The sequence below is a fragment of the Patagioenas fasciata genome, chromosome 3 (genome assembly GCF_037038585.1).
Source record: "Patagioenas fasciata isolate bPatFas1 chromosome 3, bPatFas1.hap1, whole genome shotgun sequence".
Taxonomy (NCBI): domain Eukaryota; kingdom Metazoa; phylum Chordata; class Aves; order Columbiformes; family Columbidae; genus Patagioenas; species Patagioenas fasciata.
In genome coordinates, this window is record NC_092522.1 from 27,670,351 (window position 1) to 27,694,707 (window position 24,357).

General features: G+C 35.1%; 1 protein-coding gene across 2 annotated transcripts in view; it reads left to right on the top strand.

Annotated features, from left to right (window-relative positions):
- USH2A (usherin) overlaps window positions 1–24,357 on the top strand; it is a 386,355-nt gene that overhangs the window by 190,193 nt on the left and 171,805 nt on the right. For both annotated transcript variants that reach the window (XM_071805984.1, XM_071805985.1), the window contains exons 33-37: window positions 3,924–4,083; window positions 4,571–4,742; window positions 9,122–9,269; window positions 15,708–15,859; window positions 19,584–19,746. In XM_071805984.1, coding sequence (XP_071662085.1) covers window positions 3,924–4,083; window positions 4,571–4,742; window positions 9,122–9,269; window positions 15,708–15,859; window positions 19,584–19,746 — 795 coding nt within the window. The remainder of the gene's footprint in view (window positions 1–3,923; window positions 4,084–4,570; window positions 4,743–9,121; window positions 9,270–15,707; window positions 15,860–19,583; window positions 19,747–24,357) is intronic.

Here is a 24,357-nt window from a genome sequence, read left to right on the forward strand (position 1 = left end):
AAAGTGAGTGCTCTTATTGACCATGCAAACAGGTCATTCTTTATTCTTTCTGTCTCATGCATTGATTATGCTATCAGGACTTATGCTGGTGGGTATTAGAAACTAGATATCTACGAGCCACTGTAGTTAGATTTGCCATGATATTTAAGATAGTTGCTGTGGTTAGTGTGGGAAGTCCTACATGTACCACATGTATAATAAATGCAGTGGTATGCAAATGTCAAATTTAATGACAGCCACTGTAGTTAGCAATTCTCATGCTGACATATGAGTTAGAAAAGAATTTAGCTTGTTTGTATTGCCTCTGAGGTCAAAGAGATGAAAAGACAGGTTGACCTCTTCTCTCCCTGCCCATCCCCTCTCTCCACCTCGCCTGTTTCTTTGGGGAAAGTACGTAATGGTTTTAAAACAAATATGTGGAGTTTTATTTTAGTTTTCTTCTTTTGTTCTGTTTTTGATATGAAAAATGGAGAATTATTTTTCTGTCTACCTGCTACCCTAATAGAATAATTTGAGGGAAATCTTACCCCTGAGAAGGTATCTTTTTTCTTTGCCCTTTTGAGTCCAGAAATGAGTACAAGAACAAAGACTGAATTTAGATTTTTCTCAGTAAAGCTCTATAATTTTTAAGTTTAGCTTTATTTTGGTAATAAATAAGTGATTTAAGAGATTAGATGTTGGAAAATTGCAATAAGAAGCATTTGATATTATTTTAAAGTAACACAGGGGACTGGAATTGTGGAACACACAGGAATATAACCTGATCAAGCAAATGTGTAAGAAAAAGGTCTCAGTTTTTGCTGTGAGTTAAAAAGAAAATAATTGTCTGCTTATTGGGTTCATTTTGTAAATTGAGATCAATGAAATTCTTCCAGCAACAGCATGACATCAATTGTAAAATAACATATAATTCATGCCCTATATTGTAAATTATAGTTTGCTTGACATTAATCACTGAGTTTTCCATGCACTGGGGTGCATTTTCTTGTAACACATTTCTGTATAATGCTTGTGGATCCATTTCTAATGTGTTTCAGAGTGATCTTTTTTTCATGTCCACAATTGCCTACATTTGATCTTATGCAAATCATGCAATCAAGCAAATGGAAAACAAGGCATTGTTGCTAGAGGACCTTGACAAAGAGTGGCTTTGTAGTTTTAAGAACCTCCTCCCTCCTCATTCACATTCATGTTTGTATCTGTAGTTGTTTGAATCCATTGATCCATTATGACACACTTGGAACTTTCAATAGGAAAATATCTGCCAAATCAGATTGCGACAAATAATTGCATCAATTATGATGTTATACAATTTTTAGTGTTCAGTTTCTCTATTTCTGGTTTTGACCTTTTAGAAATACAGCCTACACTATATTTGTGGGCTAATCTAAACCTTGATGAAGTCTATGGAGAGATTTTCATTTACTGCAAAGCTCATGCTTTGAGTAACATTCTTAATTCTCAAATTTCTATATGTTCTTCTCCTGCTCCCACTAATGTGATTTTTCTTTGTAACCTTTATCCCATCAAAATCTTTCATATTCCGTTGAATATTTGGCATTTACTCGTCAAAATACATTGGCACTACTAAATCAAGATGAGGAATAAAGATTTACTCTGATCCTGGTGCCAATTTGCTTTTTTTCATAGTTTTATCTTTCTACTTTTTTTTTTTTTTTTTAGTCTCTCCTTTCCTTCTCTCCCCTCTCAGTATGCTTATCAGTTCATCCCAAAGGATCTTGCTGCTCATATGTCCTGTGTTTCCATTCCTGGTTTTTCCTTTTCTTTTAAACTTTGCATGTTTCCCAGCCTTGTCATTTTGCGTTTTTCATTCCAGACACTGAGACACACACAGTTACTTAAAGTCATGTGTGTTTTTCAGGGAGCAAAATAAGACATATTTCTATCTTACATTATCTTAATCCTTGACAAAATTCCTCCATGTTCAAATTTAACCAGGTATTTCCAGAAACTCTTATGCATACAAGTAGTTTCATCAGCAACAGTGTGCATCAAATCGGGGTTTCAGTCCAAGCTACCTTTTTTTAAAAAAGTGGTTCCTTTATGAGCAGTTTTCCTTAAAGGAGAGAAAAATACCACTCTGCAAGCCCCATCCCAAATCTGTGTACAAGGAAAAGAGTGATCCACCCTAAAGAAATGGAGAAAGAGAAATCTACTCTTTCTCTTCTCCCTACCCTTGTTTTATATTTACTCTGCTAAGTGAAGCCCTATGATACAGTTTCAACTTAGAATGCGCATTCACTGTTGACAAGGATATGAAATAAACAGGTGCCATGGACTGCTTTCTGCTCTTTGTTTTAGGATTGCTAAAACTAGAATCCTTCTGCTCACTTGTTTGCCCACCCAGAACACAGAGTATCTGATACTTGTCTCACAGACTTCCATCTCCATCTGTACTTTTTGTGGCTTCTCTGATGGCAGCTGTGAGGAGCAAAGGCTCCGGGGAGGTGTACACTAATGAGGGCAATGCAGCCGGTGCAGTGTGTGGATTTTACCTTCTCTGCTTGCTGAGCCAGCTTGAGCACCTGCTCTGGAGTGTGCTTTCCCCCTCTCACCCACATAAGCACTGCTTAACCCTGGTAGAATCAGCCCCATTATGTTGATTAAACATGTCACTGTGTTACAGGCATTCACTTGATGATTTTTCTTTTTTTTTAATTTATTGATTTTTTTTTTTTGTTACAGCCTTTTTTTTTTTTTTTAACTTGCACTTTGCCAAGTGCTCCATAGAACAATACCACTGGGTGATACTGTGTTTTCAATAAAAATGCATAAGTTCACTCTTTCCTCACACAGAGTGGAGTAAATCAGAAGGAATTCCATTGCAGTGGGGACCAGAGACATTATATGAGGGGAAAACTAATGAGAAAGAAGTTGGATCTACAACATTTCTGCTTCAGTGATGACTTTGTCATCCAGTTGCAATTTTTGAGTTTGTGCTCTCAAATAATTTTGTTCAAAATGATAGCGCAAAAACACATACTGAAAATATGTATCTATAGCATATGCATTTTATTTGTATACCTTGTACTGTTGCCAAAACCTCAATTGTAAATTCCTTCTTAAAGGATTTGCTCATTAAAATCTGTCATTTGTATTTTAATAAAAATTAAAAAGATGAGAAAATTATGTCTGCATTAGTTTCTTACTATATTTTTCTACACAAAAAAAAATCCTTTATAAATGTAGGGAAGAATATATGAAGCTAAAGATATTTTAGAATATATTTTCAGCAAAGATGCTACATTTTATTCAGCATTTTCTGCAGTAGTTGAAACTCAAGATAGCTTCATAACAAATCACGATTTAACAGGTCTTTTTGCTGTAGCGTTAGACAGGTTGTTGGCATCCATGCAGCTGAAGACAAACAGTCAAAGAGAGAACAGACCAGTACGAGTGGTGGCAACAATAAGCTTCCTTTGTGTTCATGCTTACAGTGAAATATGCATATAGTGAATCATTGTGTATATTGATTTTTGACATTCATGTATCATACAGCACGTTTAAAAAAAATAATGATCTGTGTTAATGAACCTGTACTTGTTTTTTTCATTAACTTGATTTAATTTAATTGTCTTAAAGGTGTTCATTTGCTGCTGTAGTAAATTGATATAGTATGTAGCACTGAAGAGGCCAACACCTTTGTTTTGTTTGAGTGGTGTGTGTTTTACTGTGAATGTACTGCACAATGGGGTCATCTCAACCAAAGCAAGCCCCATAGACCTATTAGTAGTCAAAATTTGCAGTTATTTGCTATTAAGTAGCCAGCACCTATCCATTCCTCTGAGGCAATTGTGAAATCTTTAAGAGATACAGGTCCTTCTTCATCACCCTCTGGTAGGTATAGAAAAACAAGCTAAAATTAATACACAAAGTAAATTCATATTCCTTTTTTGCCCTAGATTTAGCAGTTTTTACGCCACACCAGTTTCGGCTCACTGCGTGCACGCTTGCTGGCTGTACAAACAGTTCTCAGGTCACCTTGTTTACAGCACAGCTGCCACCATCTCACGTAGATGCCCCAGTCCTGACGGTTTTGGATTCTAGAACTATATATGTACAGTAAGTGAGGATTTCTTCTTTCCTGACAACACAATAGTGCATCAGTTTATTCAAGAATTCCAGTGAGTTCAATCAGGGGAAGGGTTTGTGACATAAAATTAAATTTATTATGATTAAATGCATAGAAGTGATTAGTTTAGTGGTTCTGTGAACCTTCTGATTATCACTTGCCAACTTAATTTCCATTTTGTCTTTACGCAATCAGTATAACCTACATATGGGCATAGCCTCTGCAAACTTCAGTACAGGAAATGTTCTGGTGATATGCTCGTTTCATAGCCCCTGCTTTGTGTGTTACTGTAATCATTTATCAGTTAAGTACACATACTGCATTAGAGGTACACCTTAGATTTATTTTTATGGTTGCGCAACGATGTTTTCATATTCTTAAAATAAACCCCACAAAGTCCCCTAAACAGAGCCTTACATTTTTTTAGTGTGGTCTGGATCTTTGCTTGTCTTAATCATATTTTGCTTTTATTTGCAGATGGAAAGAACCAGTAGAAGTAAATGGAATCCTAGATCGCTATATAATTTATATTGCCAACAATGAGCAGAATTTTACAAAGTGGAATGTAATCTATAACAACACAGAACATTTTCTGGATTTTACTATTCAGCAGCTTTTCCCGGGTACTGAATACCTCATAAAACTAGCTGTAAGTTTTAAAGATGGGTGGTAGAGGTGTGAAATGGTGAAAATGATTCTGATTTTGTTAATATCTTAAATACTTAAGGGTTCATGTGTCCACTTTGTTTAACCTCTTCTTTCTGAAACTAAGGTGGATGAGCCATTTTGAACAACAGTAGGTGTTTTGTTTTAAAACAGGTCCTCAAAAATACGTATGTAATTTAAATACAGATTTTCTTCAAGGATAAATTCGGTAACTAATAGAGAATTGACCAGAAATATATGAAAGAGTTAAAAAAATGTCTCCTGCCTCCAACTTATGAGAAATGTTGAATGTATTTGAAAATGTTAGCCTTTCATATTTTCTGCCATGATAATTTGCTCTTTCTTCATAAAATGTAGAAGGAAGTAGCAGAGAGAAAGAGTTCAGTGCAAAGTAGCAGTTTGTTTATTCAAAACCTTTTGAAAGACCTTTGTGTTTTCATTGCATCTCTTTATCATTGGTTTTATTTTCTGATGAAGTAGAACAGCTTTAGCTCGCTAACAAACCTGAAAATATGTTCATAAAAGCATGGGATCATCCCTTGTTTTAAGCACTCTGTTCATTTTGTAACAATACCTATATAAGGATATTTGCTTTGATAAATGCCATAGAAAAATATTCTGCTCTTGATTATGAATAAATTTACATTTATGTAGACTGGATATGCATTCATTTTTTCTTAACATGCTCTTGAATGTTCTAAATATTATACCACAAAAAATAAACTACCTTCAGGTAATGAAAAGGATATGACTTGAACTTGAAAAAGCAAGGATATTCAGTCTAATTAAAGCTTAGATTCATGTTGAAATTAATTCATTTGTGCCTAGGTATTTCAGCAAGGTAAATTGTATAGCATATAAAATAGCACCATGTCCAAAACTAAGGCAGTACTTCAACAAATATTTCATACCTTTATAAGCAAGTGGGACTGTCCAAGGAATTTGTGCTTCTTCACTGTACCACAGCTCTTCTCTGCCCCTACCCAGCTCCTGTGCATGGGGCACAAGGAGAGAGGATCAGGGGAGAATTAAAGGGTAGGATCTGGAGTCTGGAGAGCAACTGGGACAGTTGTTTTTTTTTTGGCGCTGCCTTGCCATATGGTTAAAATAAAGTCTTGTGTGGACTTTGTTTTTACTTCATCAATGTGTACAGCTTTGTTAGAAGTTACTGAATACATTTTTAGAAAACTTTGATCTTTATATTTGATTTCTCTCATTTTTTCCCTTTAAAAAAAAAAAAAAATTGCATTTCCTCAGATGTAACCAGAAAATAAGAAAATATCATTTCTTCTGGTGATGGAGATAATCTGATTTACCTGGATAAAATGCAATAGTCTGTGATAGGAAGGTTAGAAGATGTAAATGTCCTTGCAACTTTGAAAATAACAGGTCTAGAAGTACATGAAATGCCCCGTATCTTTGAGGTGCGATAGCTTTCTTCAAACATTTGGCCCACTTGTATTTAGAACTTGTCGGACTAGTTTGAGAAGAATGTAATATTAGAGATTTATGACTTATACAGCTTCAACATGTCCAAATGTTATACCTCATGAAAGAATAAACAAACAGGAAAGCACAATGAAATAAAACACACACTTCTGGATAAAAAAAGAGTGTTTCTCATATAATTTAATCTGAATTTCAATAAAACAATAGAATAATTTAAACACTGGAAACTTAAATAAATGTGGGGTTTTTGTTTGGTTTTTTGTTTTTGTTTTGTTTTGTTGTTGTTGTTAGAATGAAATATTTCTATTAGCTAGAACCTTTTTCTTTTCCTTTTTTCACAGGTACTAATAATTTTCTTTTGTATCCAGGCAAAAACTGCTTTTGGTTTATGTGGGAAATTGGAAGTTGAATTATTGAAAGTTTCAGCTTTGAACACAGGAATCAGGATCCTCTTGAACAGAACTTCCAGCACCTTACAGGCTGCTGGTTTTACCTTTCATATGAGAGGTTAATATAAGTACGTTAGAGATACTTAACAAAATGTTTACCTTCGTTCGCTGTTACCAATTTTCACAATTGATTACTGGCATTTAATATGTAGCAATTGTGTTTGTAAAAGAGTGCAACAGCTTTTATTAGCAAATTTAATGCTTCTTTCCAAAAGCCAACTGAGAATTTTTAAGGTCACGTCTCTGTGGATTAGTGCAATGGAACTTGCTTTTGCTCTGCTTGTGCTCTAAGCTGGGTGGGTGTGAGCCAGGCCAACCCGACAGCACATGGGAAGCTGAAAGGCTGCATGGAGTTGCTGGGGTGCACACCCATTTCCATGACTTGAGTGCTTAGTGATTCCACTGTTAAGCTAATATGTCCTCACGACTGTGTTGTGTTGCCAAGCTAGCTCAGGTGCTAGCTGGAGGATCGCTTAATACTGTCTTGTTATGCGGTTTGTGTCTGTGCCTTGGCCCCCTAGATGTTTCGGTGTTTTTGCAAATTTTGCCACAAATATGTTTTTCAGTGAAGTTCAGAAATGCACAGTGGGGCTCAATTTAAATGTAGGATTTCATGCCTTTGAGCATCACTGGATGTGATTGCCAGAGTCCGAGCAGTGCCCAGTCCACTTGGATACACTGAGGTAAAACCCCACTATTTGAAATGCAGATGACCTTTCTTTTACTGATTATTGCATCAGAAGGATCACAAACTTCATACCCAATAAGTTTCAGAGGTACCAAAACTGAGCTTCATGAAATTCAATAAATAAATGAACAGGAAGGCTGCTGTTACTGAGCCCTTGGATGAAAAAGCCCTCCACTGCTGAGGAAGGCTTGGTGGAACTTGTTTAGCAAGGCAGTAAGGAATGTATGAGAAAGAGGTCTTCCAGAGCTGGTCTTTTTGGCTGCTTCATGAAGCAAGTAGAAGTGAAATAACCTGAGGAGTAGTCTGATTTTGCTGGAAGGGTGATGTTCTTAGATATTTTCCTTTTCAAAACACAAACAGTTGTCTGAGCATCTGTCTACCTGCCTTTTTTTTTTTTTTTTTGGTAAATAAATGCCATTTTCGGATGTTCCCAAAACTGAGGTTGTATTCTTTCATCTTTATTTGGCAGCCAAAACTGAACACAGGGACCAATTCATTAGTTGTGTTGAGAGTATAATTTCCAGTGAAATCAAAATAATCTAGGTGTGTAAAATAGCCTCTCAATCACAAACAATTCTTATTTTTACCCAATGGTCTAGTATTCTTTTTTTGGGGGGAAACGGAGGGGCAGCAAATATGTTGACTCCTCTCTGATTTGATACACACCGGGAAATGGAAAACTGAAGCTAATGCTTTCAAATGAAATATGCTAAATTAAGATAAACATTTTATTCCTGGAGATCTGGACAGTAACATTACTTTTTCCTTGCGGCTGCTTGTCCACTTCAGAATATGGGCAACTCCTAAAAACACAGGTGATCCCATAAATTCGAATTAAGAATATGTCTGAGTCTGAATCTTTACTGAATTCAGATTTTGATACATTTTCTTGCTAAACAATAAAATTAGATACAAACAATAAAATAAAGCAAAAAAATATTTAAATCCAGTACAGAGTTTATAGATTCTTGTACGTTTTTTGTAACTTCCCTAAGAACTCCAGTCTCTTGTCGTTGATCTTAGTGCAAGTAGTTGGAAAACCAGCATACATAAGGACCATAGCTGTGTAGACTTATGTTTGTGCATGTAAAATTTTAAAAGCCAGTTATGTGGGGCAATATCACATTGTATTGTTTCATAATCAAGCAAAATGTAAAAATCATGTAATCAATCTTTCCTTCTCTGGTAACTGAAATACAAATGATTTGACTTTGTTATCCATAAACATGTAATAATAACTGTTACATATTTATTTATAATAGTGTTTTTTCACTGTTTTATTTGCATCTGCGTGCTACTCTGTGTGCTGTCATGAAGTGCAGGAGTGTCCAAATGGCATTTTTTTCTTAATGACTACTCATTGAGATAATTTTTCAAGTTTATTGCAGGTTGGTCAGTGTATTCTGTCTGGAACTTGCGAGAGCTTTTTAGTCAGCTTCAGGGGAGTTTTGCACTGTAAATGTTGTATGTGGTACTGTAGTTTTCTTTAAATGTGGCTGCAAAAACAGTGGAAATCTAATTGTGATTGTGACTCACAGTCAAAGCAAAATGCTGCTAGTCAAACGTTAGTGTAATGTTTTAGCTATGTTATACCTAAAACCTAAATATCATAAGTAGCACATCTTAATATTTAAGAAAAGAGTAAACAAATCTATGCTAAGAAAAGTCTCTTCTATGAAAAGCATAGACTTACTAAGTTTAGATATGTAAAAATTATAAAACATTACAAAAAAATCACTGCTAAGATTATTTATTTGTTTTGATTCATATTTTAAGGCTTGCACTGGAGGTGGATGTTCAATAAGCGAAGCGAGAACAGCTATAACAGATGAGAGTACACCAGAAGGTGTTTCTGCTCCAAAAGCCCAGTCATATTCATCTGACTCCTTTAACATCTCATGGACTAAGCCTGAGTATCCGAATGGTAAGTGAACTCTTTTAGCCTCAAGTTAAAAAGATGATTAGTAAAGGTAAATTAATATTCTAAATGGCAGCTTATATGTGGTGCTTAATTTTTAATGATCATTTTAGCACATAAAATACCTGAGATAGTATCATTGTGTGTAGCTAGGAGATTGTGTGTTTTAGCCTATTGTATGGTTTCAGTGGCTCAAAAGTGCTCCCTTTTGATAGCTCGTGTGTACTGCATTTCATTGTTTAATGTTTTCCAGGACAACTGAGCTGAGGAATAGGCATTCTTGAACAGTATTAGTCTAGGATGTTCATTTCACTCTCCAATAAAACATTCATTTCTTTTACTTTAATTGATAGAAAATAATGATTAAATTTGTGTTTTACATAGTCACCTTGAAGTTGTACATTTTCATGGCTGTGGAAGTGAAATAATATACTGTCTCTTGCTTAGAAATGTTTTTCATTGCAAAATATCTATGTGTAAAAGTTTTGGACAAATTTTACATTTCTAATGATATTGCACAGTATCATATGGCCTTTGGATTCTCCTTGATTTTATTATTGTGCATGTAACAGTTTGAATCACAGCAGAGGAAGCTATGCAAAAATAACTGAATTTAAAGAAACAGAAATGTTTTTCTTCATTGGCTTGTCATATTGATATATATCAATTATTTTTCACAGTGTTTTCCCTTTAATTTCATTTTTCCCCTGCAAGTTTTTGCCAGCTTTCAGTTGTGATGAAGCACATCTTACTTGTATAACCTCGCTACAAGGCACATTAAATGATTCCCCAAAAAGTAGTGATTGTAAAGTTACACCTGTGTAATATTCTGTAAGGTCTTACATTACTTTTAGAATGAAATAAGAGTATGGTATCTCCTGTTAAACAATCTGTTTGATAATTTATGGTTCTTTATATGATAGTCATATTGGACGAAGTTGCATCCTAGCCTCTTAGAAGCCCTCTAACCCTGTTTTCCAAAATCCTATCAGCATATGTGACAAAGACTTAGAGGATGGCAAAGAGGAAGGAGAAGGGGGAAGATGTACGGGATGTGAGGAGGGGAGGGGAAAGGAGGGCCACGTATGTGTCTTAGTGACTAAAGTCTGAATAATTTTCAATGGAATCGACATGGAATAGTTCATGTCAGGACCTGATGCTGTTATCCCTGCATTGTGGAAAAAAATCCAAATAGTTTAGAGAGTGGTTTAACTAATCAAATAAATATATACATACCTGTATTTATATATGTATACCAACAGCATAGGATAAAGACCTGTAGTTTGGTAAATATGTTTCCTCACACTTCCTTTATTAGAAATAAAAGTTGGGAATAGATGACTAAATTTAGACATTGTATCCTGTTGTTAATACAACATTTACTATGTACAGCTTGGATCTCTTTTAAAATATCATAAATATATAGTTTAATTATAATTTAAATATTTAAATACAATAAAGAGCTTGTTAGGAAAGCTGTGAATCTGAACTGGATGAGCAGCAGATATGTAATAAGAATCAGGGGAGCTTTATGCAAGAAATTATATTCCTTTATCCCTTATCCTTTCATCAATGGAAACTGGAGATTTCAACAGCCTCAATGGCAGCACCGTTCACCTCGATAGTGGGGTTTTGAACAATGCGTTCACGTAATTACCAGTTTTGCCATAAATCTGCCTACTCTGTGATCCTGAATATACTCTCTGTAGGCCTCCTGTGTGTATTTCTCCCCTTTAAAAAATATTCCTGGTATTTTCACATTTTCCCTTGGGACTGTTATTTTTTTGGTGATATGTGGATACTGTGTGTGCTGCCGTTAGAGGGTTTCCTTAGGGTTAGAACTGATTCAGCCAAGTCAGCTGCTGCTGTCCTGCCTTGCAAGGAAAGGCTTCTTTCCACCTGCAAGCTCTTGCTGAGTGGTTCACAGTGGAAGAACTGCTATTTGCAGCATTTAGCAGTCAGAAAGGCACTAGGAGAGGCAAAGACTTTGTTTTTCACCATTGCATGATCAGACTTGCACAATGGTCAAGAAGGCTTACACAAATTTTCTATTGTTTTGCTTCTTCCCCACATTTTTTGGGAGTTTCAGAAAGATGAGATAACTAATAACACATTTTTCAATTCTCCTATTTATTTATTTCCAATCTCCTATTTCCATCCCTTTCCTTATTTCATGAAAAGAACTAAAAAAAAACAAAAAACAAACAAACAAACAAAACAAAAACAAAAAAACCAAACCAAAACAAAACCTCTCCAACTTTTCACTGAACAACTGCTTAATCAGGAAAGCTTGTATTGTTCAGTGACTTTGTTTTGTTCATTCTCAGCATATCTTTCGGGCTACCTAGTGGCCACATCATTTATAATCGCTCTCAGTGTCAGTATTTTAAAACTGTGTAGGAGGCTGAAAAATATCGTAGTTGAGAAGACTGAAAGATGGGAAAGACCAGCAGAAGCTGTTTCCCACTTTTGACTTAATTGGTCCAATCTGGAGTTTCTGTCTGCTAGGTGTAAGTAGTGCTTTTTGAAATTACTGAACTTGGCTTTGTTTCAAAAAACCTCAGAACTGCACACATTTGCATATCATAAATTGTCATCTCCTTAGTAGATCTCTGAGGCCATTCTTTATCTCCCTCCTCCATTCTTCTGGTACTATACGACAGAAGTTACTGTTTATTTCCATGGGCTGAGGAAGCTTGTTAGCTGTCGGTGATGTTGAATGGATGTGTAGGCTGACTGGGGTTTGGACAGCATAGATTTTTAGTATACTCTCTTGATATATATGGAGTTCAGCTGCTTGCCACCAATTTGAAAAGGTTAAGGGGGATTAATATTCTACCCTTGAGGCCAAAGGTGGCAAATAGGATTATAGGCTACTTGGGTTCTTCATAAATATGGCGCAATGTAGGTGAGTCAAGCTTTGAGATAAGGGACCATCTTGACGTCAAAGGCTAATGCTATTCAGACACAGGTATTGAATTCCTGAGCTCCATTTTTGGTTGATTTTAAGACAGATTTGTATTATCATGTGAAAATTTTCCATTTCATAGAAAATGGGAAACGATACACCCAATTCTTTGTTGAAACTTGTGTCAGAAATGTCATTTCTCTACCAAGTGTAGAAGAAAGACATTTGGAAGATGGTAAGATGGTATGCTGAGTATATTTGTAATATGCACATTTTCTTTTATCTTGTTTTCAAACCAGCAATGCAACCGTTGGTGAGATATGGCTCAGAGGTATGCCACTTTACAGCAGAACCCTGCTATGTTTCGATCACATACATGTCACATACATAGGCAGTGCAATATAAGCAATAGTGACCATTTAGGTGAGGGCAAGATATGGAGATGCTTGTGAAATGACATGTGGCATCAGATATTCTGCTCTGAGCCTTCGTCATTCTAGTGGCCTCAGTAAAGAACCATATATTCTTCGGAACACATTCATTACAGTCTTGCCATATAGTTTGAGATCTGCTCTTTTACAATCCACTCACATGAAAGAGTGACTTTGACTCTTTTCACTACTGAAAATTTTCCTTAGGTGATCACTTCTCAAACACTTCACTTGTGTATAGGTCATAGATAAGATCAAGTCTTGGTCTGGACTGTATCTTCCAAGGCTTTGTGAAATTTGAATGACCAATATTAGGTTTATAAAATTATTCAGTGAACTAATCCAGTACTTGTACCTGCAAATCCTTGTGCTTGTGAGACATGACTTGTATTTGTAGTCAGTGAAACTGGAGTAGGTAAAAGTATGTTTGCATAAGATTTGGCCTCTAGATTGCACCCTAAGAGTAAAGTGCTTGTAGCACTTTAGTATCAAAACCTCTTTTCATCTTTATTGTCTGGAATATGATTAACAGATTATAGGGCCTTACTCAGGGTGGGGAGAGGAGGAAGAAAAAGGGAAGAGTGAGTAACTTTATTCAGCTTAAGCTTGATTTGCATTGTTGTTGTTGTTTTTGTTTTTGTTTTTCAAAAGTGCAGCATAGTCAATAGAGAATTTGTCATCAGTGAAAGCAAGATTTAATCTAGCTACTTAGACTTAGCAAGTATGAAGAGATTGCAGCTTTCCATGGTGATCATGTGTTGCACCAAAGCCTTGTAAATTACAAAAATATGCTATACTCTTCAGTATTTCATGGATGGTAAACTTTGGGAATATCTAGGAAGAACTGAGAAGTACATAAACTTTGGGCTGACTTTGAACTTTTTCTTAGTATGCTTTGGAAAGATATACTGGTGAAATACAGAGGCTAAGTTATTTATCCCTGGCCAGAAAGAATTATTGCCCAATTTTGAGAAATGGCTTCACATCTCTAAGTCAGACTACTAGCCCTTTTGTTCTGAAATGTGCTTTTTTCTTTCTTTTCATTCTGTAATTTTATCCATCAGAGTCATATAAGGCAAAGGCAGAATTGAGATAATCAATCAGTTTATTAGAGATGATTATTCTCTGACAGTACTGGGAGGACTAACAAACGCTCACGGTGTTGACCAGCAAGCTGCTCCTCAAGAGTGTAGGTGCTGCACGATGCCGTGGTTTTTAGGAACACTTTAAAATAATGGTCCAGTTAAATAATAGTGAATTAAAGCAGGGATCACATAAATGCTCTTATGACACCCACATTAATATCAAATTATCTCATTATGATTCATGCTGTTACCGTAAACATCAAAGGACTTAATAATGCTTTGTCCATTACTTTAAAAGGTTAATGTTACTTGTATAGATACTTAAAGTACTTTGGTGGTTTTGTTTTGTTTTTCCTGTAAAACACATCCTTAATACCAGTGTTCACATTTTTCCTCTGAGATAAAGATAATATTTTTTAATATATATATAATTTGTTTATGTAATGTAGGGCAAATATCAACCATTAATCCCCTTGCTTTACAAGCAACTAGACATGGAACCCCAAGGGATTTTTGCTTTAAGAAGCCTGTCAAATGTGGTAGGATTGATAGTGTGAGATTTACCAGGACTTCCTCCCACACACACGTCTCTGCTGTCTGACTCGAGTTTAGCCTCTCACTTTTCTAGAAGAGAAAAGAATTGAGGAGTCTGTGAATCACTTCACCATAAGCAGCGCTGCATTGCTTTAGTGTATAAATCTTTTGAAGTATAACTCTTCAAAGCTCAGCTGAAACAGTTGTGTATACACTTTTATTTACGAAGCACTTCTCCATTCAGTAGATGTGAAAATCTTTCCTCAATTTCAAACAGAATCTTCCTCAATATAGTTTCAAACAATTCGGTTTTAAGAGAAGAGGAATTGAGCTATAATTTTACAATATGAAGACGTTTTCTATAATGGGAAGATTAGAAGGCATCCTCTGAATTAAACTCACTTCTAACAAATCCTATAGCTTTGCATTTATTTGCCTTAAATAGCTCTTTTAAAAGAGGAGAAAATTCAGAAATGAGAAAGATGGAGGAATAGCCCTGAGAAAAGGGATTCCTTTGCAAGCTCAAATTCCAAAGGCTAAGCAAATTTGTCAAATTCAGTCTTTAGTTCATTAAATTCAAAACACTGTATATATATATTCTATACAGGAGCCATATTATAAGGCACCTTTGGAAGAACAGAGATTTAGGTTTCCTTATAAATGAGATGAACAATCATCGGCAATTTTTGTGTTAGTATTAGCCAATTGCACCAGTTGGACCATTTGCTCGTCTATCTAAAAATGTTGCTAACATTTGTTTTGAGTTTGCAAATATGTTTTCTTTCTTTAGATTATATAGGTAAGGAGTAGAATTTTTCTACAGCATACTGAGGAGGAAACATCAATTTATAAAATTTTGTGGTTTTGTTTAGAAAAGTGGATAAAACTGTTTCCAAAGACAAAACCCTTGAATGAAGTATCTACCTTGTTGGCAAAACTCAGAAAATCTGAGATAATTGTCAATGAGTATCCATAAGGTTTTTTGTATGATAAAATTGTTAGTAACTGTTCAATTGTAGTTAAAATGCTGGCCTGAGTTGTCTTTCATTGTTTCAGTTATATTGTAGATCACTTTTTTTTTTTCCTAAATCTAAACCTGTTAAGATGCGAGATGGTTTTATGTGTCTTTTCTGTTCCTGTTTCCATAGTCAAATGCAGAGCAGGCTGTGAAAGAGAATTGCCTCAGTTTTCCTGATTGCAAGGTGATCTTATCTGCTATTCAGAAACATGTTTGTTAAGGGGTAATCTTTGGAACAGTGGGATAGTTTTCAAAAGATGCAATCCACTTGTGAGATTTTCAACAGTTCAAGATAGGAGAGTGTGTTTCTTCCAAGTGTTGCATACACAGTCCTGCTGAACACTTATCTGCTTAACTGAAAACTGTGTGAAATACTGCTACTACCACCCTAATGTCTGTAGCATTATTTTTCTTCTAAACTCTGTAGCTCTTTAGATATTAAGTGAGTGCTATCATGTTGTTTTATAGGTATTATTACTAGCTATGGATTGTACATGGATGGTGTTCTGATGCAAAATTCATCACAGCTAAGTTGTTATGCTTATGGACTTGCGCCTTGGAGTCTGCATTCCTTCAGAGTCCAGGCATGCACTGCAAAAGGTTGTGCTTTGGGTCCACTGGTGAGTACCTTAATTTGCATTCTGGGAGTGTAATAAATGTCAGATGGCAGTGAATATCAGAGTAAATGGTGATGATTCACTCTGGTCAGTACTAACCCATCTGGCAAAATGTGACATTTAAAAAAAAATCCTTTTTAAGAGCTGCAAAAGATTTGATAGGTCATTGTTAGGCATGGTTCCAATGTGGAACATAGGTACAGTGATGAAAGGCAAAATTTGAGACTGAAACACACATTATTGAAATTAAGTAGCGTAAATATGTTTGAAAGGTGTGGATGTGCTTTAGCCACATCTATAAGGACATATATAAATAAAGAGTTACTGTCCAAGTAAAGAGCAAATTTCTAGCTACCTGACTGAAAAGGCTGAAGTTAATTTCAGAATTGCAGAAGCCAGAAGTAGCAACAAAAGCAAGGGAAATACAGTGATTAGTAAATATCTTTTGAATGTAACTATGTGATCAAAATATTATATTGGACATATTTTAACAGTCTTGTACAACACCTTATTTTTTTCAGGATTTAAGAATACAGGAATATTAAATTTGACACTTGAAAAATGAGCCTTCTGAGGCTTTTTTTTTTTTCAGGTTTTTAGAAGTATAGCTGAACTGATAAATCCAGTATGATTTCCTAGTACTGTGGCTGATGTATAACTGGAATAATATCTACTGTGCTTGGGTTTGTTTTCAAGCATAACTAAGAAACCTGTATTAATCTGAGATTTTATTTTTTGTTTAATTCAACTTCATGTGTGCATTTTTAATTTTGCTAACAAGAAAAGGGGGAAAAAAGAGAAAAGAAAAGGAAGATCTTAAAATTTTTAATGTTTTTCCATCATAATTTATAATATCACTATATTGTGCTCTGAAAAGAACTTCCAGGTTTTATTTTTATAATTCGTTAGTCACATTTCCAATATTCTTTCCAAGATTACTCTCTTTTAAATGCTGGTAACATCGTCTATCTGTAGAATACTAGACTTTATAACCATTAAACATTTTATAGCTTGCTCTGCTTTGAAGGATATTTACTCTTAAAAGCTTGAATGGCTTTTTGCCAGTTTTTCTTGTACATTTTTTACACCTTCACATATGCCCCAAAAGCAAAACTTGTTTTAAGGTATTTGATGAGCAATAACCTGATCCATTGTGTTAGCAGTGATGTTTAAGACAAGTCGTTACCAGACTTTGCATACAGATGAAATATGCATGTTTTCAGTATTTCTGTCCTATCAAATAGGCATCAACAGAACAGAACAGAAAGGCAGTAGTTAGAGTTTTAAAAAATATTTTTAGTAGTCTTTTTGCACATCTCCACTGAATTGCAGACTCATAAGTTGACTTTCGAAACAATTCAAAGTAGAGGTCGCTGTAGCTGATAATCATCTGCAACCCGTGATCAGTACGCAAACTGTTTTCCAAAGCCAGTGATCCATCTCTAATCATAGGAATTGAAGTACAACATCTTTATTTAGGCTCACCTAAGTGCTGCCAGGAAGTGAAAGCACTACATCTTCATTTGATTTTTGTATCAATTACAGAATAAATCCAAAACTCAGAAAAAAAAAATAAAAAAAAGAAAAACCGAATGTTTTGCCTTTACTCTAAATAGTACTCTAAATAGTGTGGGAGCTGTCTCCCAGCAGTAAATGGATATGCTTCCAGCTATTTTTGTTGCTGATCTTGAGCTTAATGTGCCCTAATCAATGAATGAATGTGACTGTCCTAAATACAGGATTTCTTCAGCTAATGTTTCTGAAGGTGGCTGTGAAGATCTTAATCAGTTATGAATGCATTAATAGTAACTTTTTTATTTGGGTTAGGTAGTTTTTGTTATTTTTTTCAGTGACTATGATTTATTTTCAAGTGAGATGCAAACTGGTAACATGTAAATTAAGAAATGCTAAATTTTACTCTCTAGGAAAGGCAAAATATTACTTGTGTATCAGCTCCAATTGTTTTTTGTTGCTTAAAAAGGAATAAAACTGGTTTTGAAATGTCTTAGCTCTTGTAAGGTTCAGAAAAAGAAATATGAAACAGGTTTTCTGTGCCAGATGTTTATATACAGAATGTACATTTTTTACACAAATTATTTTCAAAGTACACTGCAGAGGTGTAGCTGTAGAGTAGGGGTGTCCAACTCATTTTCAGTTTGCCACCACATCAGCCTCGTGACTACCTTCAAAGGGCTGAAGGTAATTTTACGACTGTATAAATGTGTATATCTGTAGGATTTACACAGTCCTAAAATTACATTTGGCCTTTTGAAGGCAACTGCGAGGCTGATGTGGCCCCCGCTGAAAATGAGTTTGACACCCCTGCTCTAGAGGATACTACATCTACTGATTCTAAACAGTGCTTCAATATTTTTTATACTAAAAGAACAGCAGGTCATAAAGAAAAGGCTAGAGACACAGCACAGCTGTCGCAGCTGTTTAGGTTGTGGTACAGATTGCTGCAAATTCATACTGTTTTAAGAATATTTTAATCCTTCCAGTAGAAAAAATAGTTTGCATTCATTTATTTATATTTCTAATGTGATGAGATCAGAATATATGCATTTAGCAGCACTACTTTTCAGGAAATTATTTTAGTTTAGAAAGCACAGTTTAGTCACATTCGTCCATAAGAAGGTTTTTGATTGAAATATCCAAATAATCAATATGGTACTGATACAGTAAATCTGTGTAGTGTTTATCTTTTAGCACGTACTTTATCCTGTTGGCTTTACTGCAACTACTCACCTATTTTAAATACAATAGAGTGTATGAATGTAGAAGCACGTGTAGAGATATTGATGCACATCAAAGATACAGCCTGGCACTTGTAAACAATAAGGTTTCCAAATTTTACATGCTAAAAAGTAAAACATTCATTTTTCGAAGACAGAGAAAGTATGTTTGGTTATTTTGATGACAGAGTAGGTGTGGCAGATTAAAAATAGCATTTATTAGCACTGCCATGAACTTGCAGCTGAGAGGCACTTAAAAAGGTGTGAAATCATCTTGTACCTTAGAAAACATCAAATAAATAATGTATGAGAAACAAACTTGTTGCCACAAATAACATAACAACAAATTATTTTGTTCCACAGTACTCAATGTTTACTACAATGTGTGAAATTTGAATACTAGATTTCTATAATATTGAATTAATATTTATTTTTATATATATATATGAAAATAATATTTGTTACATTTTCCACCTCTTTACAATATTTTGTTTTCTCTCAAAGATCTAGTTTTTATTGCAACTTAAACCTGTTAATTCCAGGACCAACCTGTATTCTGCAATGGATATTTTACTCTATCGAATATCTGTGGTAATTTACTGTAGTGTTTAAATGCATGTTCCTTACAGTTGTCTTTTACAATGCAGAAGCTCAAAAACATGTTGCCTTCTATTGCTACTTTCTCCTTTACTGCTAAACTGAGATAATTCATCCACATGAGGTGTAATGGTGTTTTCAAGAAATGAATCATTCTTTTCTAGTATGTTTTGGCTACCCCTTACATGAATCTCTGTATAAAGTATGTTAGTTGCTGGACAGCTTCAAGCAAATGTAGATGAAAGGAAAATTCTTAAAAATTAGGACACCTGGAGTGTTGGTTATTTTTTTTTTTTTTTTCCTGAAGAAATAACTTTTCGTAAAATTTTGCATTTTTCGTTGTTTCTCTGTTTGTAAACTATGGCAACAAACCTGTCTCATGGTTGAATTTACAGGTAGAAGCTCGGACCATGGAAGCTCCCCCCAATGGAACAGTTGATATATTTGCTACTGTTCATGGGTCCAAAGAAGCTCAGTTAAAATGGCTTGCCCCAAATAAACCTAATGGAAAACTGACCTACACAGTCTTTGTCACCGGTCTCTTTTATGCTGATCAAGGTACTTTTTTTCCTTCATAATAAGTCTAATAATAGTGCTGATATTCCATTTCATGTTTTGAAAAAATCCTTTAGCACCAAATTTTTCTCCTTTTTTGCCACTTCATTGATTATTTTAGAATGATCAATTTTATTCTTTATGTACTGCTGCTTTGATTTATGGTGCTTTACATTTGTACAAACACATAAATTGGCAAATAAAGATAAGCCCTCTGCAGTCATTTAGTCTCTAGATATACACATGGCATCTTATCTCACAACCTTCAGTCAGATAAGGAGGCTATACTCAGAAAATTTCAGTTGGTTTGCTTGTATAAGTGGGAGCCATTCATGAGAACTCTTCATAAGATGGTTGATTATGGGTATATTTGAAATTTATATAAGCTGGTGTGAAGAAGTAAGGCTTACAAACAACCAGCTACCTAAAAAAGTATGCAATGAAATTAGATACTTATTCCCAAAAAGATGGAAGGAAAACAGGTTCTTTATTTGTATATAACAAACAGACTTAACATACAATAAAAAAGCCTGATGAGTAATAGTTATCTGTTAAATCTTATTGCATTGTGAGCTGCTGTATTGTTCCCGCTGGTTTATGTTATAGGATGGTTTCTTTTTTCATCTGTCTTTTAAACCTAAACGTAGTAATGTGGTTTTGGGTGAAACAGTGATGTTAACCATTGCAAAGAAGACTATATAAGGCACTAAAGAATATGAATTGACAGTTTTTCCAAATATATTGCACAAAGTGTGTATTTTTCAGTTGAAAGTAAAATGTTGTGTCCTCTAATTATTATATAAATATAAAATACTTGGGCAGAGAGTAAAAATGAATGCTTGCAAAATGCGTGTGAGCATTTAATATGTCAATTTGAGCTATTAGGCATGCTCTAAGGTATAATAAATAATAAAATATTGTACACAAATAATGTGTATGAATTATACCTAACAATGTTGTCATTAATTTTTAGTGCACTTTAAATAGCATGATTGACATCAGGCAACTATAAAAATGTTTTCTTATGAGCATAATACAAAATCGTGGTTGAAAATGAAGTTTGGATGACATCTAAACCTTCTATGTACTGTACGCAAATTTAATCAGTACTGTAAATGTGGTAACAGATAGAGAATTGAACCACTGATGGCTTCATAACTTGCCTTTTTTTTTCTGCTCAGAATGAGAACGATTTGTTGTTTCCAGTATTGCTACTAAAGAGAACATACACGCTGTAATTGCTGTCCTCTACGAAGTAGTATATAAATGAACTTGTTTGTGTGCTGTTTGGAGAGAGACATTCGTTGAGGAGTGTAACGTGTGGTAGGCAGTCTCAGCTGACCCCTCACAAAGGCTGTTGTGTCCCTTTTTTATGCAATGAAGGCTTTGATGTATTCTGCTGCAAAGCACTTGTAAGATTATGAGGAGAAGGAGTGATGATCAATTTGAAAAAAAGGAGCAACATTTTGGCTGGACCCGTGACAGCACAGCCATTTCCGCCAAGGCAGCAGGGTGAATAATGCAAAAGCCATATTCCCCTTGTGTTTAATCTTGCATTGTTTTTGCAGAGCAAATTTTTGCTTGCTTTCTAAGTCATGTCATCCTCGGTTGTCATCCCGTCTCTCAAACCATCAAAACGGTATTAAATGTTGCAAAGCTGTGCAGCTAGAGAACTTTCAAAAGTCAGAACCCATTTGCAGAGCAGCCCTTGTAGAAAATGTATTCTGTTCTCGGCAGAATTTTCCTTCAGTTCTTTCCACTGAGAAGTTTACTGATTTCTCCCAGTGGAATCTGCTGGAATTTATCGGTTCATGGTTGGCAGTCACAGATTAAGGTAAATGTCGATCCGTAATGACCCTCTACATGTTAGTATTGCAGTAAAGCTGGGCTTTTATGTCAAAGATATCGGAGAGGGAGCTATTACACATGACAGGGGTGATCAAGGGACTCCAGACCAAGGCAAGCATTATTAAATATTGACTAGTTCTGTGATTTATGTAGAGCTGGAGGAAAAAAGTGACATTTTAACCATTATATATTCTTCAGCAACGAAAACCAGCCATTTATCTCCTGCTGGTAATAAAGAACAGAGTGCCTGCATATTTTAGTGGAGGGAAAACCTGGCCTTATAAATGAGATGGCCTCTTTCATGATAACATTTCAGTTTGTTAATTGCCAAAAGCAAAACAGGCAAATTGGAAGCAATTATAAGAGTTGACTTAAAGTGCCTGCTATGTTAGTTCAACTCAGGAGAGCCGGGTGGTGGTGAAGGAGTCATTGGGGAATGGAACCCAGAAAATTTCATTATTTTTGTTCACCGTTGCTGAAACTTTGCTTTGCAATGCTAAATAAATAAAGTGTATTTCCCCCCAGAAGTCAGAGCTCTAGCAATTGACATTTATGCTGGCTGTTTTGGGGGTATGCAGGAAGGAAATTAAGCATTAATTCGTCAAACTTAAATAAGACATCATCTGTTCACTATATTTACACAAAGCTTATTGAATTGTCTGTTGGCTAATTGGTATTTTCTTGACATAATGAACAACTGTATTTCATCCTTTGCTGAAATGTCTGTTAGAAGGAGGGAGGAAAATGTAAAAATTGGAGGTGAAATTCACCTCCAAGGGCTGCATATAAACATTAAAATAGTTGCACCCATCACTTGAATTGGTGGGCTGCTCAGCAGTACGTTAAGCTGTCAGTTTGGGAAGCTTGGGAAACTGATTTTAGATCTCAGATCTGAAAGGTCACATAAGGGAATAAGTTTTGAAGACTGTTGCCTAACAAGAGTTTGTTGCAGTGACCACACTGATGTTTTGTGATTTCTGTGTATACAGCTCTCAATTAAACAAATCTTTATTAAAATTCATTCTTTTTATTAAAACCTCATACTTCTGATAACAATATGAGTCTTTAATAGACAAACATATTATTTCCCAAACAGTACAGACACCTTGTCTTATTGAGAAGAATTTCAACTATGTTCTCTTGCAAAACACTTCAAAGATTAGTAGATGTCAAAATAATGTCTGTTATGAAGGAAGGTGTGATGGGGGAGATTTTGCTTGACTGTCTGTCTGGCCAAGACATCCCAGCCATGACCTGTTTTTATGTGAAAGTAGGGTTACTCAATTACATAATGCCAGATTTTGGCAATGGTTCTAGAAAAAATTAGTATTTAATTACTTAGCTACATGTCTGTTCCTAGATGAAGTAGAATTAGAGAGAATTAAAGCTAAAAAACCTGAATAAACATTTAAGCATGTCAGAGTATATTGCAGAGGTGCATATAATTTGATAATGCAGGAGTTATTGTGTTCGATCAAAGAGCTGGATTCATTATATTACTATCTTTTTCAACTGTGACTGAACTCCATGGCACCTGGAAGGCCTATGTTTGAACCTGAAGTATCCTCGTGGCGTGTTTGTTTGTTTGTTGTGTTGTAGTTGTTTGCTTTTTGGTTTTTTTTAAGTAAGAGATATTACTAATCTGAGGAATGGATTCATGGGATACACACTTTTAAAGAGCGCAAAGCCTTCTGCATAAGTGTAGGCCCTGGACAGAGCAAAGGACACCACTGTGAGAGAGCATTGTTTTTTATTTTTCTAATTCATGTTGCTTTTCTAGATTTTTACACCACCATCCCTAATGTGTATTGTGAAGCTCTGCTTGATGTGTTGTTACCTCATCACTGCCCTACTATAGCATATGGTATGTTGAGATAGCAGGTTGATGACATGGAAAATGTTTAAATAACACGTAACTTAACACTTTCTCCGTCATGAACTTGTTATTCCAACACGTTAGAGAAATCAGCTGATCTCATACTTGGATATTCTATAGCTGTCCCCAGGCTTAGCTCCTTTTTCGTCCTGTTCCAGATTTTTCAAATTTCACATATGTATGTCTCTGTCTGACTGTCTTGAACATTTAATGTCTACTGTTTCTCCACCAAATGGATTTTTCCATTCGTTGTATTTGTTTAAGATACCATATAACTTTCCATCCAGCTGTTTTTTACACATATGCATACCTCATAGGAATTGAAGCGAACAGCCTGGTAGCTTATTCACTATTTCCTTGTTATAATAAGTTGTATTTCATTCTAGACTGTTTTCTAACAGGGTCAGATCATCTTAAATAGTTTGCAAAAGATTTAAAGTTGCTGTGGTGTTTTTTGGGGTGCAGAATATTTATTCTCTTACAGACAAAACAGAAATACATTGGTAAAAACTACACTGTAATGCATAAAACAAGAGAGAATGTCCTAATTGTACTGACTTCTTTAAATTCCTGACTTTTGAATCCAATATAAATGTTTTGTGATGCATGTTTAGTTCTGATGTTGCTGGAGATAGTTATTTTTGGAATTTTTGGATTTTCAGATCCTGGCATGGCAAGGTTTTGGTAAATAGTGTAAGCCTGGTCAACATTTATCAATAGCCAAACTGAAAGAGAAGGAAATACGATCATAAACTGATTGAAAAGGTCACTGTGGAATTTTAAGTGTGAAATGTAGATCAGTAGGAGATAGTTTGGATTTTCTGCCAATAGAGGAGGATACTGATAATGGGTTTTTCCATAGCTGGACCATGCTTTAGCAATCTATGCAG